Source organism: Thunnus maccoyii, chromosome 19 (assembly GCF_910596095.1).
Source record: "Thunnus maccoyii chromosome 19, fThuMac1.1, whole genome shotgun sequence".
NCBI classification, from domain to species: domain Eukaryota; kingdom Metazoa; phylum Chordata; class Actinopteri; order Scombriformes; family Scombridae; genus Thunnus; species Thunnus maccoyii.
In genome coordinates this window covers 25116035-25134937 of record NC_056551.1, presented here as the reverse complement: position 1 = coordinate 25134937, position 18903 = coordinate 25116035, and the positions used below count along the sequence as shown (strand labels likewise).

The window sequence follows — 18903 nt, the reverse complement described above, 5'->3', positions numbered from 1 at the left end:
AATAAAAGTATCAATACCACAATGTAAAAATACTCTATTACAAGTAAAAGTCCTGCATTTAAAATCCCACTTAAGTATAAGTATAGAGGTAACACCAGCTAAATTTAATTAAAGTACTAAAGTAAAAGTACTTGTTTTTTCAGAAAATCGATTCGTGACTCATATATTTAATAAATTTTAAAAGTACATTGTTAATACTGAAGCATCAGTGTATAAGCAGCATTTTATAGTTGTAACTGCTGGAAGTGGAGCGAGTTTAAACTTCTTTATAAGGGTCATAAGATAAATCTGAGTGGTTTTGAGATGATAGATCGGGAAGGAAAAAAGAAAAAGCATAGTTATGCATCATAAATTTGGATTAATTTTTAATGTATGTTCAATTTAAACTTGCTTTTAGTGTTTAGTTTTATATTTTCAACACAAGATGGCAGCAACGAGCAAGATATGATAAGTTTCTACAAAACCACCACAACTCATAATCTGTGTTCCTCCTGATATTTTAATATGATAGTTGTTCAGGATAATAAAAAAAACAAGCCTAATAATAAATTTAAAACAGGACTTAATGAAAAATGTCCCCTCTGACTGATATATTATTATATATGACATCATTAGATTATTAATAGTGAAGCATCAGTGTTAGAGCAGCATGTTACTGTTGTAGCTGCTGGAGGTGGAGCTAGTTTCAACTACTTTACATACAGTTAGCTAGTTTAGTCCTGTGGTTCCCAACCTAGGGGTCAGGGCCCCTCCAAAGGGTCATCAGATAAATCTGAGGGGTCGTGAGAAGATTAATGGGAGAGGAAAGAAGAAAAAAACAAAGTTCTGATACACAAATCTGTTTTCAGTTTTTGCATTTTCTCTCTAATGTTGATTTTTGGTGGAATATTGGATCATTTTACCTCTTTGGGCCTTAGATTCTAACTTGGCACTGATTTTTTGTGAGCCAAACATGTTTAGGAACTGCTGGTTTAATCTTTTAGTTGTGTTTTTTCATGTAAATTCTTCATCTGTAAGGTAATTATAGCTTTTCATAAATGTAGTGGGGGTAAAAAGTACAATATTTCCCTCTGAAATGTAGTAAAGTAGACATATAAAGTAGCAGAAAATGAAAATGCTCAGCAAATGTAAATCTAAATTGCACTTAAGTAAATGTACTCAGTTACTTTCCACCACTACACGCTCTACAGTCTATCTGGGGGCTTACAGCAACAGCAGAGCAGCAGAGCTCTGGTCCAGCTGTTCCAGATGTTGGGGTCAATGCACCTACATGAGTATTCAGTGGAGGAGCCTCGAACATTTCATCCACACGGCTGCATACACTCACTGCCGGGATCAGAATAGAAGTGAAAGCTGAGTCTGTGGCACCAGATGGTCGTAGGAGTAACACGTAAAAAAAAAAGATGAAAATCAGAGGTCGGAGGACAGGAAGATGATTGGAGTTCATGCTAATTGTGACAAGCTGCTCTGAACCCGCTGAAACAGGAGTAAAAATACTCAGCACTGTCAGATCACCAGAGCAGAGGGTCACGCAGATGGCCGAGCTGGGGAAAGAGATCTGTCAGGAGAATTTCATGGAAAAGGAATCATCTGCCAGAACAGTGGAGGAGGAAGTATTCAGATCCTTTATTTAAGTAAAAGTAGCAATACAATAAAGTAAAAATACTGAATTACAAGTAAAGTTCTGCGTTCAAAATGTCAGTAAAAGTATGCAAACATGAAAATTTAAAAAGTGTTATACTATCATATCATTGGACGACTATTACTGATGCATAAATGTGTAATTTTACTGTTGTATTTTGTTTAGTTGGAGCTAATTTCACTATTTTATATTCTGTTTTACTGGTTCAATCTATCCCAAAGTATTATATTTTATATTTTTATCCTTAATTTTATTTTTTTAAAATAATTAATAGAAAATGTCTGTTGAATCTGGCTTTTAAATTGGGGTTAAAGTTTAAACTTTGGTATTTATATAATTTGTTCCTATGTTTAATGTTTTAATGCATTGTTATCAAATGTTTTATTTATTGTTATTGTTGATTTTCAGTTTTATTTTTGGCCTAACATTGTTTTTCTTTGCATGAAAGGTTCTACACAAACAAAGTTATTATTATTATTATTGTTGTTATGAATTTTGCATGTAAAATTTAAATCTCTGAGTAAATCTGTTAAATTAATGTATTGCAGTAAGAAGTGCAATATTTACCTGTGAGTTGTGTTACTTATACTATTATAATATTGGATTATTATTACTGATCTATGAATGTGTAAGTAGCATTTTACTGTTGTAGTTGGTTGAAGTGGAGCTAATTTTACTATTTTATATGCTGTTGTGTAGTTATGTCATATAAATGAATCCATATGTACAATTTTAATCTGTAAAGTTGAGCTGTTAAATAAATGTAGTGGAGTAAAAAGTATAATATTTGCCTCTGAACTGTGGTGGAGTAGAAGTATAAAGTACTTAAGTACAAATTTGTTCTTAAGTACAATACTTAAGTTTACCTTATGAACAACTATTTTGATAATTTTTAACAATTTCAGTCATTTTACAACAAATATACCCAACATTTCTTCGTTCCAGTTTACTCATTTGTGAGCATTTGCTTTTTCTTTGTCTTATGTGACAGTAAATTGACATTTTAAAGAATAAATGATTAATCGATGATGAAAACTGTCATTAGTTGCAGTCCTCTACTTGAGTTAATTACATTGATGGCATGATTGAAAATTAGGATTTGTATGGTTTGGAGTAGCTTGAGGGAAAACGCTATCATGTGCTCTCATGACAGTCATGTGTGTCCCTATCCCAGCAGCCTCTTGGATCTACACTGTGGCTGTCATGTGTGTGTGTTAGGTCAGGAAACAGCAGTTTACAATTGCTTGAGCAATAAAAAGGGTGGAGGACCTCGCTCTCGCTCACTCACTCACTCGCTCGCTCACTCACTCACTCAGTCATCCTGCGTCTGAGTGTTATTCTGGGTCAGCCATTTCCCAGGAATGCTCTGGCTCTTGCCAAAGAGAAGTCACTACAATGGAATGCACACATAACACTGCAGAAACACAAGGATGACTTAAAAAGGCCTGAAAGTGAGGAGACAGGGACTGTGTTACTGTGTCTCTCTGCTGTGAAACTGTGGCCGATGCTTGACAGCACATGTGTCTCCTCTCCGGCACTTTTACACATGAATATTCAAAATAACACTTACAGATATGGAATAGATGTGTGCAATATGATTAACCATCTGCCTTAACTCTACATCATATTCCCTTGAGCATAATCGATTTGAACATTTTTAGTGATTTTTTTGTTTTTACTGCCCACTTCTTTCTTTAACTTCAACTTTAACTTAGCTTTTACTTCGGTAAAAGTAGGAATACCACAGTATAAAAATACTCCTTTAAAAGTGAAAGTCCTGCATTCAAAAATGTACTTAAGTAAAAGTATAGAAGTAGTAGTTAATGGATTCACAGTATATATTTATTACACATATATATATAGATATAGAGTGCTTGTAAAAATGATTCACTCCTCTTGGAATTTTCCATGTTTTATTGCTTAACAATACTGAATCAAAGGGGATGTGGCGTTTTGGACATTGATCAACAACAAAAAAAAAACCTTTATATCAAAGTGAAAACAGATCTCTACAAAATGATCTAAATTAATTATGTAAAATCACCTGTTTTACTCATAATATCTTGATTTGAAAAGTGATATAGCTGTGAAGTAAATGTAGTGGAGTGGAAGTATAAAGTTGGATTAATTAGAAATACTCAAATTCCTGAAAGTTGTACTTTAAGGCTACAGCTGGCGATTTTCAATATTTCTCTTATAGTCTACAAATCTCATGTTTGGAACCGAACCAACAATGAACTGACCTACTAACAAGAACTGTGTGTGTATCCAAAGCCTGATATATCTTGTTTTCAGTCTCTGGAGAGTAGTTCTGTGTAAGGCTAGTGCTACATATCACAACCTCTTGACATTGCACTTAAGTTCTTTGAATAATTTACAATGTAATATAAAGTCAAGAGGTTGTGATATGTAGCACAACAAGCTAGCAAAGCTGTAAAGAGAACCACGTTCCTGCACGCGCTCAGTGGCTTCTGCCTCACATAGAACTACTCTCTGGAGACTGAAAACATGATCACTGTTATAAGTGTTTGGAGCCATTTCTAAACAAACTAATGTGACCAAACTCTTCATGATGAAGGAACATGTCACCCAGTGCAGTGTGATGTATTTTTAATGGTTTTTGGACAACAACGGAGGTCTACACCACAGAGGAATAAAATATATCAGACTTTGGATACACACAATACTTGTAAGTAGATTAATTCTTTGTTGATTTGGCTCTGCAGAAAAGTACAGAAAATCACCAGCTTCATCCTTTAATCGGGTAAAATAAGTAAAATACTTGTGGATCATGGGTAAAAATAGCTCAAATTAGCTCAATCTCAACCAGCTACAGGTACATTACAATGGTGCTTACATTTTAATGCTTCAATAACAATAATCCACATCAAATATAGAGCCCTCAAAGTCCCAGAAAATGATAAGTTTGAACTTGTAACTTGAGCACACAAGATAAAATTGTTAAAACAATGTAATCCTTTAAGACTTTCAGGACTAATTTAACACTCTGACAGAGGCAGTTCTGCATTATGAATACTCTACATTTGATACTTTTAAGAACAGACATATAAAAATGGGCTGCTTGGATTAATATGGCTTTTCTATAAAACTACATATGCCCTTCATTATCCTCGCCTTCATCAAAAAACACAGCAGATACAGTAGGAGCCACATTCTTAAATCTGAGAGAGTGCAGTCAGCTTTGCTTTTACTCCCACTACTCCTCGCTTGTTCCCTCTTTGTCTCCTTAAAACCCTCCCCGTCTCCTTGGTTTTTTTTTTGTTTTTCTTTTTCTTTCTCTTTTTCCTCCTGGAGGTCAGATATTTGCAGCAGTGATGGTTGTTCAACCTCAGAGTCAAAGCAGGGTCAACACTTCAGCGGCATGCACCACCCTCCTCTCAGGGTTTAACGTGTAGTTATGTGGCGGAGGAGTCAGTTACTCCGTCCTGTGACATTGTGAAATGACTGCAGTACGTAGGAATTGTGTGTACGTGTGTGTGTGTGTGTGTGTGTGCTATGTGTGTGTGATTGTACTATGCGGCAGGTCGTGGGGGAGGAAGCAGCAAGACAGCAGCAGCAGCAGCAGCGGCAGTGTATGGAGTGGAGAGGTGGTGGTGGTGGTGGGAGGGAGGGAGGGGGGTGATATGGATAGTGTAGAGAAAAATGAAGAAATGGGAAATCTCGGCACCTGTTTCCAGGGCAACAGAGGTCTGAAAAACACAGGCAGGTTGGACTTTTTATTCTCCACGCTGCACTGCCCCTCTGGCAAGATACCGCAGACACCTCTAATGACTCCAAAACACTCAGCTTGTCCTGCTGCTAAAACACTACCTGGCTTCAAGTGACACAGACACTGACACTACCTGTGTGTGTGTGTGTGTGTGTGTGTGTGTCTATGTGTGTGTGTGTGGGCATGCATGCATGTGTGTGAGTGTGTGTGTGTGTGTGTGGGCATGTCTGACACATACATACATATAAGTGTTGCAGACGACATGCGCTCCCATGCATGATGGCTTGTGAATGGAAATCACAGACCATATGCATACATGCATGGATCATACGTGATCATTCACGGGTGACGTCATGCCAGATGCCCCCCCACCACCAAACACACACATACACACACACACACATAAACACACACACTCACACTCTCTCTCTCTCTCCTCCACTTATTCTAAATGATCTGCTGCTCTGGTCTGCAGTCAGTCAGCCGCCTGACTTGTAGGAGGAGGGACAGGAAAATGCCTTTCTCTGTGGGAGACATTAGCCCTGTGATCTCATGAATATATTATAGAGGGTCATTGTGCAATGAGGAAGGTGTACTGAGCTGACAGGTTATCTATGTATGTATGACCTGCCCAAAAAAAAAAAAAAAAAAAAAAAAAAAAGTACTGACTGCAACAGTACTACGCTTATTGTAATTGACTCGGGTAGTTAGTCAGCTCGCTCATAGTTATTAGTTAATAACACTGTTTATAGGTGACACCGCACGGAAGTTTAACATAAAGAAGAGTCGCATTATAATTATATTAAAGTGTTGACTAGTGTACTTACTCCTCATCTGGCTTGCGGTGTGAAAACAACTAGAAAAAAAATGTTATTAATAGTGTAACTGACGCTCGACAACGCGGCTATCAAGCAGCCTTGTCTTGTTGCTAATAGCCCGACTGCGACACTAGCGAGCTAATGTGGCTAAGCTAACATAACTGTCTACAATCAAGCGGCTTCACCGTCGTCGTCTGTGGCAGCCGGAGCAGAGAGGCGAGCGAAAAGGTAAGCAGCTAACCGTCATTATTAGAGCTACCTCGGGTGGGCTCTTGTGCCGCTTTTTTCCGTTACCGTGTACTCAAGTGTAACGGGATACAAAGCTAACGTTACACGAACTTAGCTAAGTAGCCGTTGGTGGCTAACGGTGCCAGCCAGCCAGCCAGCCAGCCAGCGGCGTGTTAAAGACCCTCCACAGCTCCGTTTCCAGCTCTGATAGATCATATACACTTAAACGCTGCGAGGATACCAACACACTGCAATTTCACCCGCACGTTTCTGAATACTTTTTATTTTATTATTATTATATCCAACTCGTACGTTGCGTTTAACGGTCAACCGCAGCCTTCAACATTATAATCTGCGTTTATTAAAGAAGCAGCAGCTCAGACAGGTAGGTGAAACAAAACATCTGCTATTCTCATATTTTAGTGATGATTAACACACACATATACAGACAGAGAGAAAGAGAAAGAAAGAGGATGGACTCCTCCACAGTAACCACACTGCTGAAATGCTTTGTTCTGCTCTGCTGCATGTTTTGTTTTGTTTGCAAGGAGTAAGCTGCAAGATTGTGTGCACAAATTTTTTCATGCTACGATTATTACAGGTTAAAAAAAAAAGAAAAGAAAAGAAAAAAATCACGGTATTATCACGATATTTTCCTGAAATCCTACTATAAGTGCAAAAAATGTAAATGACTTCACAGCATGATTGCCTTTGGATTTTATTCAGTGAACAGTGTGTTGCAGCTTTGTTGGACTCTTGTGTAAGAAATAACATGTTTAAACTCTGTAAAGAAAAGCTTGAAATCACTTTAAATGCAGCTCAGTGTCTCTTAGATTCTATGCACACATTTATATCTTCTAAATTCGTGAGTTTTTCCTGATGAAATTGATTTCTGGAGAACTTTTTTAAAGGCAGATAAAACAGGATGCAATAACAGTCATACTGGGCTCTTACAGACCAGTAGCCCTGCACATCTTCTCCTCATCATCACTACTAACAAACCTTAGCAGAGATGAAGCTGACAGTGAGGAAGAACGTGATGTGTCGACACAGGGAGTTTGGACTATCTCTCACTGAACGTTAAGACTAAACACCTGTAAGTTAGCCACACGTAAGCGGGTTTGACGGCTACTGTTAAAGGGACAGTTCACCCCCTAAATCAAAAATCCTTCCACCTTGTAGATCGTTTTGGTGTCGAGTTGTGGAGATATCAGCCGTAGAGATGTCTGTCTTCTCTTGAATATAATAGAACTGGATGGCAGTGAGTTTGTGGTGCTCAAAGTGACAAATACATTTAAAAAAACTCAAGAAATCAGGACCTTGTTGTGAGCAGTTTCATGTAGGAACTATTTTCTTTCTACTGCCAAGCATCTCACCACGCAGAGGGAAACTTGCATCTGCTCATGGTTGGTGGGTGTAGATCTAGATGGATAAATAGCACTACAGGTAAGAGATTTTTGGGGGTGAACTGCTGTTGAAAGCAGGAGAGCTGCTCTGTGTTTACAAGTGTCCTCTGAAAACGATGCTAATCACAGTAATGACGTGATGAAAACGGTCTGTGGTATTGATTAGGTATCGTTGTTTGTTATGCATGTTTCACCACGGTATCATAGAAACGGTTTTACCGCCACATCACTAGTGTGCAGGTGGTTGGTTTGTTTTGAAATATCATCTTATCTCCAAGATGTAATTTTTCTTATGCAAGCTGAGCCTCTTCACAAAAGTCATTTTAACATGCGTGAGGTTGTTGTATTTGTTGCAATGTGGTTTTTTGAGGTTTTAGTCAGTGTCTGTTTTTCCCTTTGGCCATGATTTCCTGAATGTATCATGGGTACAATAACATGTTGTCTTGGCCTGCAGCCAGGCTGAGTTAGCTTTTACATGAGGAGACAAGAGAAGGTGGTAAATAAAAAAAGACTGAAAAGTGCATTAAATGCTTCCACAGCAGAGTGAGGTGAAGGGTCTGGGTTCAGTTTGCTGGTGTTTGAGGTGTTTTGCATTTGTTCAAGTTTTAAACATTTTTATAGACCGAACTAGAGCTGCAACTACTTTCATTATCACTAATCAGCTGATTATTTTGTCCTCAGATGTCTCATAACTCCATATATTCAATTTAAAGTGATATAAAGCAGAAAATTCTCACATTTGCTTAAAACATAACTTAAATGATTATTTTTTCTAATGATCTACTAATTGATATTTTGACTGTTATGGCTCTAGATAAAAAACAAACAAACTATAATTAGATATCTGGTTGTAGGTAGATTTCTGGTTTTCACTAGACAGCAACCATCAATATGAACTTTAACACATTTTGCAGTTGAGACTGAATTTACCAAAATATTTCATATCAGTGCTGTAAACAAAACCAAATATGATGTTTATTTCATTTGAACTGACCTTGTTCTGTATCTTGATTACTCTACTGTTTGTGTAATACCTTTTTTATTTATCAGGCTCGTTCACAGTTCCTGCTGTGAGACGGTCTTGTAATATTATCTTGTTCTCGTCATTGTTGCGAGTTGACATTCGCCTCTCACGGTGACTGCTGCTCTTTTGTATTTAAGAGAGGCTACTGGTAATCTCTCCGATCCTATTGAGCCTTTTAATTAGAGCTTTATTAAAGACAGGTGCTCCGCAGGTCAGCTGCTGTTTCGCACAAGATGTTTTCATTCAGCGGCCGACTTGTCTGGCAGTGACCTTCTTCACTGATTTGCTTATTTAGGAAAAAAAAACAACTTTTAATTTCTAAACGGTGTTGTGAAGAGATATTAGCAGTCAAGCACTTAACTATTTAAATGAGTTTTCATTGAAAGGAAAAGTGTTTTTTCTCTGTTTTCTGTCAAATAAGTTGCATCAGTACTAAACAGTAGACAATAGGGCTGCATCTAATGATTATTATTGATTAATAGACTAATTGTTTGGTCTATAAAATGTGAGAAAATGGTGGAAAATGACCATCACAACTTCTTAAAGTCTTGTTGCAACCAACAGTTTAAACCCAAATATATTCATGTTACTATCACATGAGACAAAGAAAAGCAGCAGATACAACTGAGAAGCTGGTTTGAGGTCATGTTTCGGCATTTGTGCTTAAAAATTATTTTCTGGTGATCGACTAATCGATTGACTAATTGTTTCAGCTCTTGGGACAGACACCTGAAATGCATCTGTAGCTTTGAGATGTAGGAATACGTGACGGACATTTATCATTATTTCCCGACATTTTATGACTAAATTAGAACTGAAACTAATAATAATTTTCATTATCAGTAATCAGTTTATTATGTTGTTGCTTTCAGCCTGAGATGATGAATTTCACATGTCTTTATCTCATATGATATTAAATTTCCATCCATGTGAAACAGAAAAGAAGAAAATTCACACGCTATGGAAGATGAAACATGCTTAAAAAAATAACTGAAATGATTAAAATAGTTGCTGATTCATTTTCCGTTGATAGACTCATTGATGTTCCCGCTATTTGTTGCAGCTCTAGATCAAACAGATAAACTATAATATGAAAATAATAACTGATTGTGGGAAGATCAGTCGGTAGATTCGCTTCATAACAACCACAGATGTGAACTTCAATACATTTTGCTGTTGAGAATCATCAAATTTACCAAAATAATTGTTGGAGAGAGCAGGAAGTTCATTAACTCTGCATTCCTTCTCTACATCCACTTCAACAAATAGTCGATTCATTGATTATTATAAAATAATTTTGATGATCAATTTATTGTTTAAGTCCTTTAAAAATGACAATAAACTAAACCTTGAACCTTAACGATAACACGCTATAGACAAGCCAACCGTGGTATGATAACGTTATTTCTTTTTTCCATGAGGCTACGCCCTTCTAGTCTTGTTTTATTGTTTTACACGAGCTAATTGGTGGAAAATGACCATCATAACTTCTTGTTGTCTTGTTCTGTCCAACCAGCAGTTTAAATGATCATCTGTGTGAATATTTTGTCTCGGTTAGATGTTTAAACTCGCAGCTGATCGTACAATCTACAGGTGCGTCCAGCCAGACTCGGTTCATAAATCTCAGGTTTAAAGGGACTCTGGGCTGTTGGTCAACGTTGTTTCCACTCGCAACACCATTTAAAGTGTTTTCTGTGTTCATCAGGTACCGCTGCTCCGTTTGGCTGACACATAATCAGACTAACATACCTTTAATTTCACAAAAAAAAAGAAAGAGAGGTGCTAATATTGCATAAATCGCGCCGTTGAGCCACTTTGAATCACCGCAGGCCTTAGTTCACTTCTTAAATATGAAGATTTGCTTCTTTTCTGTGTTTCATATCATTGTAAACAGAATATCTTTGTGTTTTGGACTGTTGGTCGGATAAAAATGAAGTCGTTTCTAATATTTCATTCACTAAATGATTAACAGTAAAACAATAATGATGACAATCATAAGTTCCCGCCCTTTTACTTAGCAAACACAAAAGTTAACTTTAGTTCATTTTTTTTGAGCAAATTGATTGTGTTTGAGACAGCAAAGTCTTTATTTCCTCCAGGGTTCTTTCTGTTTCCTGCGGGTTAATCTGATAAGATAAAAAACACAAAGACACATTTGTATTTACAGCAGGAATGAATCGGATTACATTGTTCTCAGCTCGGTGGGCTGTTTACAGATCTCACTGTAGTCAAAAACTATTGATAAAGTTAGTTTTTTTTGGTCGTGTTAGCTCTCACACATTCAGCTCTGTTACAGTTAGATCAGGCGGCCGCTATCAGAGCTGCAGCGATTAGTCCATCGCCAAGAAAATTAACTGCTTTGAAAGTCAAATTATAATCAGATATAAGCAGAAATTTCAGTTGCAGCTTCTCAAATGTGAGAATTTGAAGCTTCTCTGTTTCATACATGATAATAAACTGAATATCTTTCAAACAAAACAGGAGATTTGAGGACGTCTCTTTGAGCTTTAAGAGATTATAACGTAGATTTTTCTCTATTTTCTGACATTTTATCGACAAAACAATGAATCTAGAAAATAATCATTAGTTGCAGCATCATCATCTGGTGATGTTTCCTGTAATAAATGGACTTCTGTATGAATGTTTTTGAGGAATCATGGAACAAAATACTGATAACTTCTGCAACTAACAGATTAATTTTATCATGTGCTCATCTGCTGATTATTTCTTTCAATTATTCAAACACTTGATCTGCAGAACGCCCCGAGATGATGTCTTTAAATGTCACGGTTCAGCTGATCAACACTCCCAAAAGATATTCAGACATTTGAGAAACCAGTGAAAGTTTTTTCCATTTGTTCCCTGATAAAAGACCTAAACCATTAATCAATTATCAGAACAGTAGCTGATTAATTTCCTGTCAGACTGATTAACCCCAGTAAGCGTTTCAGCTCCGCTATGAGTTATGACACAATAGATTAAAACATGAGATCTAAGATAAGTGGATGACAAAACAAAAGAAGTAACTAAAGAGCGTTGATTAATTTACGTGACGGACCGGCAGCTAATAAATTATGTAAAGTGTGTTTGTTTTTTTTTTTTTTATTTAATCATCTCTACCTGACTTTACTGACTAGCTGCCAATCTCTCTTCCCCTCAGGCTCCTCGTTCATACTTCACATTAATACTTTCATACCTGCTCCAACGTTTATAGCTCTTTATTTTAATTGATAATCAGTTTAATTGATTCTGGCTTTTTTAGCTCCAGATGTTAATCAGCTGCTAATCTGTAGAGAATACAGTGAAATATATATTTAGATTAGTAGTAATAACTATAAGTGGCTTTTGTTTACATAAAATGATAGACAGAATTAAAATAATATCATAATAATGATAATTAGAGCTGGAAGTCAGTTAATTGATTAGTTGTGACAGTAAATATAACAATCTTTATAATCAAATAATCGTTTTAGTCATTTATTTTTTACAAAAATGTGAGAATTACACTGACATGTTCCTACATCATGACAATAAACTGAATATTTTTTGGTTTTTGGACGGTTGGTTTGACTAAACCACATTTGAAGAGTGTTAGGAACTTATTACGGGCATTTTTTTTTTTTACAATTTTCTGACATTTTATAGACAAATTGATTAAGAGAAATAATCCATAATGAAAATAATCATCAGTTACAGCCCTAAAAATGATCAAAGAACAATACAAATATAGAATAATAACAGTAATATGTGTGTGAATGTGTGTGTGTATTTAAAACTGGAAGAGACGTAATTAATGATTAATGATCTTGATTAATCAATAAGTTGTTTGGTCTATAAATTGTCAGAAAATAGTAAAAAAAACTTAAAGATACTCAGTTTACTGACACAGAGAACGACAGAAACCAGAAAATATTCACATTTAAGAAGCTGGAATCAGAGATTTTGGACATTTTTTTTTGGACTCAAGATGTTTAATTGATTATCAGAACAGTCTGTGATTAATTATCTGTTGATAAGTGTTGCAGCCCTGCAGAGAAGGAATATTAAGCAAAATGAAAAAAACTCAAAGTGAAACTGGCGTAATATCAATATTCTAGTTTAAAACAGTTGTTACAGATGTTTTTTATAAAACTAGGATTAAATGTAGCCGATCTCTTCATCTGCTTTCACACACGAAGCTGAAACCAGCCCTCAGAAAACAAACTAACTGAAAGCGTCAGTCGAGGGTTGATCGAGTCGCCTCCGGTTGTTTTGTTTTTGTTTACTGCCTGGGAGGTAAGTAGAAGGGGGGGGGGGGGGGGGGGGGGGACAGGACAAGACAGAGAGGAAGAGCAGGATGACGGCATGTGTGGCGGGGGGGGGGGATGACGACGAGAGAGAGGGAAGTGAGTCGTGGGTAAAGAAAAGGTCAGGAGGCTGAGGTCAAAAGAGGCGAGTGTGAGAGAACAGCGTGTCTCAATCGTTCCTCCGCAGGTACAGTGTGTACTGATAGAGACAGACATCTTACATGCCCCCCCCCCCCCTCTCTCTCTTCCCCTCCTCCTCCTCTTCCTCAACCCCTCTTGTCTTTGTGTGGTTTTTAGCTGCTCAGCTGTGATGGAAGTTATAGATGCTGTCTGGAGGCTGACGACGCCTTTTGATAGGAGGGAATTTAGGTATTGCGGTCATGTGATCCCTCCCATCTTCTTCGCAAAGATGTGGGGTGTCTGACCCAAATCTGCAAAGTGCAAAAAAAAAAAAAAAACCAAAGAGAAGAAGAAATTTTAAGGAGGGGGGGAGGGGGTGAGCTCTGATGTCGGAAAATGAGCATGTCAGTTGGTAACCCGTCAGATAAAGAAAATCATTAGTGGGGAGGTAGGAGGATGAGAAAACATCTGGTAGTGAAGGAGACGTGCAGGGGTGTTATTAAACGAACCAAATCGCACGAACAAGATGATTCGTCTCCGCAGCGAACAAGTGTGTGTGTGTGTGTGTGTGTGTGTGTGTGTGTGTGTGATTGTAAGTCGGTGTGCTCGAGAGAGAGGAGTCTGCCTCTTCACATCTCTGTTCTCTTAAATTCCTTTTGAAATCAGCAAGCTAAATTTAGCTCCCAGCACCCCTCCCCCTCCTCTGAGAGGTATCAGAGCTACAGCAGTCAGTGATAGGCTAACGTTTTGATGTGCACAGTCCACACACACACACACACACACACACACACACACACACACACAGATTAAAGCGAGTGGCTCTGAGTGGGAGGGCACTGTGTCTTTGTGCGCACAGTGTGGGCTATAGTGATGATAAATTGTTGCTGTGCAGCAAATGAGCTATGAGTAACCGGCTTTTTTATGTGTCTGTCTCTCTCTCTCTCTCTCTCTCAGGGCTGCCACTTGAGGACAGTAGGGGCTCTCTAATGATCCTCACGTTCATCCGATGAACCCCCTCAACTCCATGAAACCCTCCCTGCCTCCCACTCCGCAAAGGTAAACACATTATAGTGTCCTCAGGTGAACCATGTGACTCCTCACCTGCTCTGGCCGGCGGCATTGCGGTTTGTTGTGGCTGCCGAGGGGGGGCTGAATCACAAAGCAAGGTTAAAGCATCTTTTAATCTGTGTTATGAAATGACAATGTCAGCTTTATAGTGAGTTTCAGCTCATTGTTTATCTGTCTGGCTGTAACTTTACTGTTTTGCTTCACTCTCAGAGCTCTCATAGCGTAGTTTGGGTCGCAGCAGGCAACTGTTCAGCACCGAACGGCAAACAGACACAGTTAGCTATAGACTAGCTGGTGAACATAGTGGAGCATTTAGCAGCTAAAGAGCCAGATATTTCCCTCAGGAGTTGGAAAACAGAGCTAAAAGAGAGTAAATATTGGACTTACATTCACCAGGTGGACAGAAACACGACTCCAAATGAATGATAATGTTTCTCCGTAACTGCTGGATGTGGAAATAAGCAACTGTTTGCTAACAAGTTCAACATATCAATTTAAAAGCTGATGATATGTCAGTGTTGTCGTTGTTTCTGCTGCTCCAAAGAGGCCAAAAAATAATCTATTGCAGGATTAACTGGTTACTTGGCTTCAGATCCTCATGGTGTGTTCAATTTGAGCTTTTCCTCATTCTCGTGTATTTGACTACTGGACTGTTTTAAGTTTATTCACCTCAAACAGCACCAACTATACATTAGCTGTAAGCAACTGTGTCTGTACTAACCAGAGACTCTGGTTCATGAAGTATATTCTAAAGTTGTGTTATGGTTGAAAAGACAGTTGTTGTTAATGTGCTTTAATAATGTTTTCCACCGGTTGGGACTTGAATGTAACTTTTGAGGGCGTTTTCAAACCTGTAGTTTGTTTGCTCTGGTCTGAGTCAGTGGATGAGTTGGTAAATGTGGTTCTGTTTCTTTTCACAAGTAGAAAAACATTAAAGTGAACCAAAATGCATCACTAAAAGCCAGGTGAGAACGTTCTCTCCTGTCATTGGTCAGACGTGTTTATGGTGGGGGAGTGAGAACATAAACACAGGAAATAGGTCCTGAAGAAGCTCCTATCCGGATCGGACCTTGATTCACTCTCCAGCTAGCTGCTAGCTGTTAGCAACTGTTAATTTCACTCATCCACATCCCAGCATGCTAATATGGCTATGAGAGCCGCTTAGCTCAAACTTGGAGCCTTGCAGTCAGTCAGAAGGAGGTCTGATTTTGTTCCCACCACAAATGAACCGCTCAAGAACTTGTTTGTGACCGGCATGAGAACACTTCCTTTAAAGGGTGTTTGTTTTGGTCCGCACTCGAGTATGATAGCCGTGTTCAGATCTGCCCAAACGAATTGTGCCAAAGAGGAAAACCAACCAGAGTCCAATTCAACTGTGACTAAACTACACAGGTTTGAAAACACCCTTAAAGTGGGTAGAATTAGCAGCCCCCATAGGGTCCCTATTGCATTGACCTATCACTGATAGTTACACCCCTGCCTCTGCTCTCGGCTTTTCATTGGTGGTTATATCTTTATCAGTGTCAATGCCCTTTTGCAGTGTTACCACCAGTCACTGAAGAGCGGAGTGCACACTGTGTTATATAAACCTGTCCGCTGTAGCTGGATAAAAGCTGGATAATTTTCAATTTCAGCTCCACACACAGCCTCTTGTCATCTGCAGACACCGGCCATTCATTGAGTCTGACCTGCCTGTAGAGAGGAGAGGCTAATAGCTTATAGATTTTTGTATGCGTGAAGAGAAGATGAGAAAATTACTATGCGAACACTAACAGTAGTGTGCTCTGATAGTCTTTTATTACATTATGTTATTGTTGACTTTATTCTTAACTTTCTCGACCGGTTATGGGAAACACAATAATCATAGGTCCCTACTTACAAAGAAATAACAAGGACGGAAAAAAAGTAGTTTGTAATAGCTTTCATATAAATGAAATGTAATGAAAATGAACCAAAGCAATGGTACAATTTAACATTCATGAGAAGTTTGAGAGAAAATCTTTTCATCTGATCTGGTACCTGATTGCCTCGCCAGGTGCATTGATGCAATTTACCTTGAATTTACTGTAAAGTATTTGTTATTTAAAGGATATGACTGGTGATTTTCTATATTTTGCTTATTATCAACAAACAAATGTATACAAAGCCTCATATATCTCCCTACGTTGTTGTGAAAATACTGTAAAAAAACACATCAACTGGGTGACATGTTCCTTCATTACGAAGGGTTTCGTCAAGTTAGTTTGTTTAGAAACGGCTCCCAAAGACTAAAAACAGTGATCACGTTTTCAGTCTCTGGAGAGTAGTTCTGTGTAAGGTAGACAACACTGAGCATGTGCGGGAATGCTGTTTCATTTACAGAGCTTCACTAGCTTGTTGTGCTACATATCACAACCTCTTGACTTTGTACTACATTGCAAATTTCTCAAAGAACGATAATACAAACTTTGGGTGAAGTCAGATTAAACAGCTTTGAGATTTTTACTTGTTCAATTAAAAACAGCCTTAATTCACGAGTGCATGCTTGTCACAGCTAAACCTGTAGTTGAAGAGCAGAAGAGCCACAAACAGTTGCTTTGCAGATTTCTGTTAAATAACAAAGCACATAAACACACACAAAAAAAAGAATGAACCGACAGCCAACTTCAGACTTACAAACTGTGAAGGCAATCGATTGTTGAGTTTTCTCCGTTCAGCCTTTTTGGAGGCAACGTGATTAGGTTTACTCAAGCCAAGACATTCTTTAACTGAGCGCAGCCACAAAGCCTGACGACTGCTCCGTCTCTCTACCAGAAAGCGATGAAAGAGAGATGTGACACGACAAGCCGCCTCAGAAAATGTAGCCGATTGTAGAAGAAAAGTGTGAAAGAGATAACAACCCAGTAGATAAATTTGATCTTGTATATTTAAGATAAGATAAGATAAAATAACACTTAAATGAACGGGGGGGTAAGGTGTTACAGCAGCACAAGAAGAAACAGAAACACAAAAAGGATGGAGCAAGCAGAGGAATAAAAATCTAAAAATGGGTAAAAACTACCCATAAATCAAAATTAAATTAAAGACAATACAAAAAGTAAGTTCAGAACAAACTGTACAACAAATTGGAATAAGAAGCTATATGCTGAATGTGCAATAATGAGGTATATGTGCAAGACATAGTGCAGTTCTGCTGAGCAAGGTAGGTAGCAAGTGGAGTGGTATAATATAATATGATATAATAATAGGTACAGAATAATAACTATAGGATGATAGAATATACAGTAATTATAGAAATGGTATGATAAAAAGTGAAACAACAGAAATGTAGCACAGCACTGTATGTAAAGTGACAAGCAATACTGAAAGTGACAAGAAGGAAATATGTTGGACCATACATAGTATAGTCTACTGAGATAGTACGATAATAATTGTAGACTATAGGATAATGCTAAATAAATAGAAATCATATATAATATATAGGTTGACAATGTATTAATAACAGTAGGAAAGTGTAAAGTGTAGTTTTACATTGTATTGTACTAATAAAGTAATATCTCTTAACAACAACAGCAATAATTATGTCAATTATTATGATTCTTTACCAAAAATTGTGTAAAACGTGCAGTGAAATATTAATAAAACATCAGTTCTTGTGGTAAAGATTTCAATTTCAGTCACCCTGCAAATAATGTGGTGTGACAGTAAAGCTGTTGTGGTAGTTTCCTGTTGAGGAAATGGTTTACAAGGAGGAAGCAGAGGGTAACCTCAACTGTCGCATCAATAAACCATGCTGCAGCTGAATTAGCTTATTAGCCTACCAAGGTAAATGTTGTGCTGCTAACCTTTTGTAATCAACACTGTGTCTGCGCTGCTGCGGTACAAATGAGGCCTAATATGAGGAAATAATTAAACGAGCTCTGTGATATTTTGATGCTGAACGGTTATTGATTTACTGTGAATCTTGCCTGGATGAATGCTCTCCTGAACCTTTCTAACCATTGCAGTAACTCGGCTTCATGTCCCTCTGCAGCAGTGACGGCCCCTTCCTAAATGACCCAGTCTCCTGGCAACCAGGCACCAATCAGCACGCAGGATCTCTCTCTGTAGTAACCACAGTGTGGGGCGTGACCAATCCCACACATAGCCAGGTAACACATGACTCAATACCATGGGACTCTTTTTTTTCTCCATGTTTTATGTGCTGTAACTATACAAACCCACTAACAACAGAAACATGAAGAGAAGCAGCTTTATTCTGTATCTAGTATTTATTCTGCATCTGAGAGTAGAAAATTAAATATTTATCAAAATACTGAAAATAAAAATTTGGACTTAAGAGAAATATTTTTTAAAATCCCTTACTCAGACATCTATTAATAATTTTTCTTTACTCTTAAAAGTCCAACTGAAATTAAATTGCATGTTTGTCCACTACAGCATACATCTCTGCTCTATAAATCACTTGTGTTCTCTTTTGAGAAAAAAATCTGACATTTATATTTTAAAGGACTGCACCGATTCATTGATTCATCGTTTTCTCTGTAACATGTCAGACAAAGCATGGTATGATTCCCCAGAGCCAAAAATTATGCCTTTGAA

General features: G+C 37.7%; 1 protein-coding gene across 5 annotated transcripts in view; it reads left to right on the top strand.

The window, feature by feature from the left end:
- Positions 1–5633: 5633 nt before the first annotated feature.
- zmiz2 (zinc finger, MIZ-type containing 2) overlaps positions 5634–18903 on the top strand; it is a 38545-nt gene continuing 25275 nt past the window's right edge. The window contains exons 1-3 of one of the 5 annotated variants that reach the window (XM_042395282.1): positions 5634–6418; positions 14209–14310; positions 18338–18452. In XM_042395282.1, coding sequence (XP_042251216.1) covers positions 14261–14310; positions 18338–18452 — 165 coding nt within the window. In that variant the 5' untranslated portion in view covers positions 5634–6418; positions 14209–14260. Of the gene's footprint in view, positions 6419–6455; positions 6804–14208; positions 14311–18334; positions 18453–18903 lie in introns of those variants that run through there. The other 4 variants (XM_042395284.1, XM_042395280.1, XM_042395283.1 and 1 more) reach the window with 4 other exon arrangements.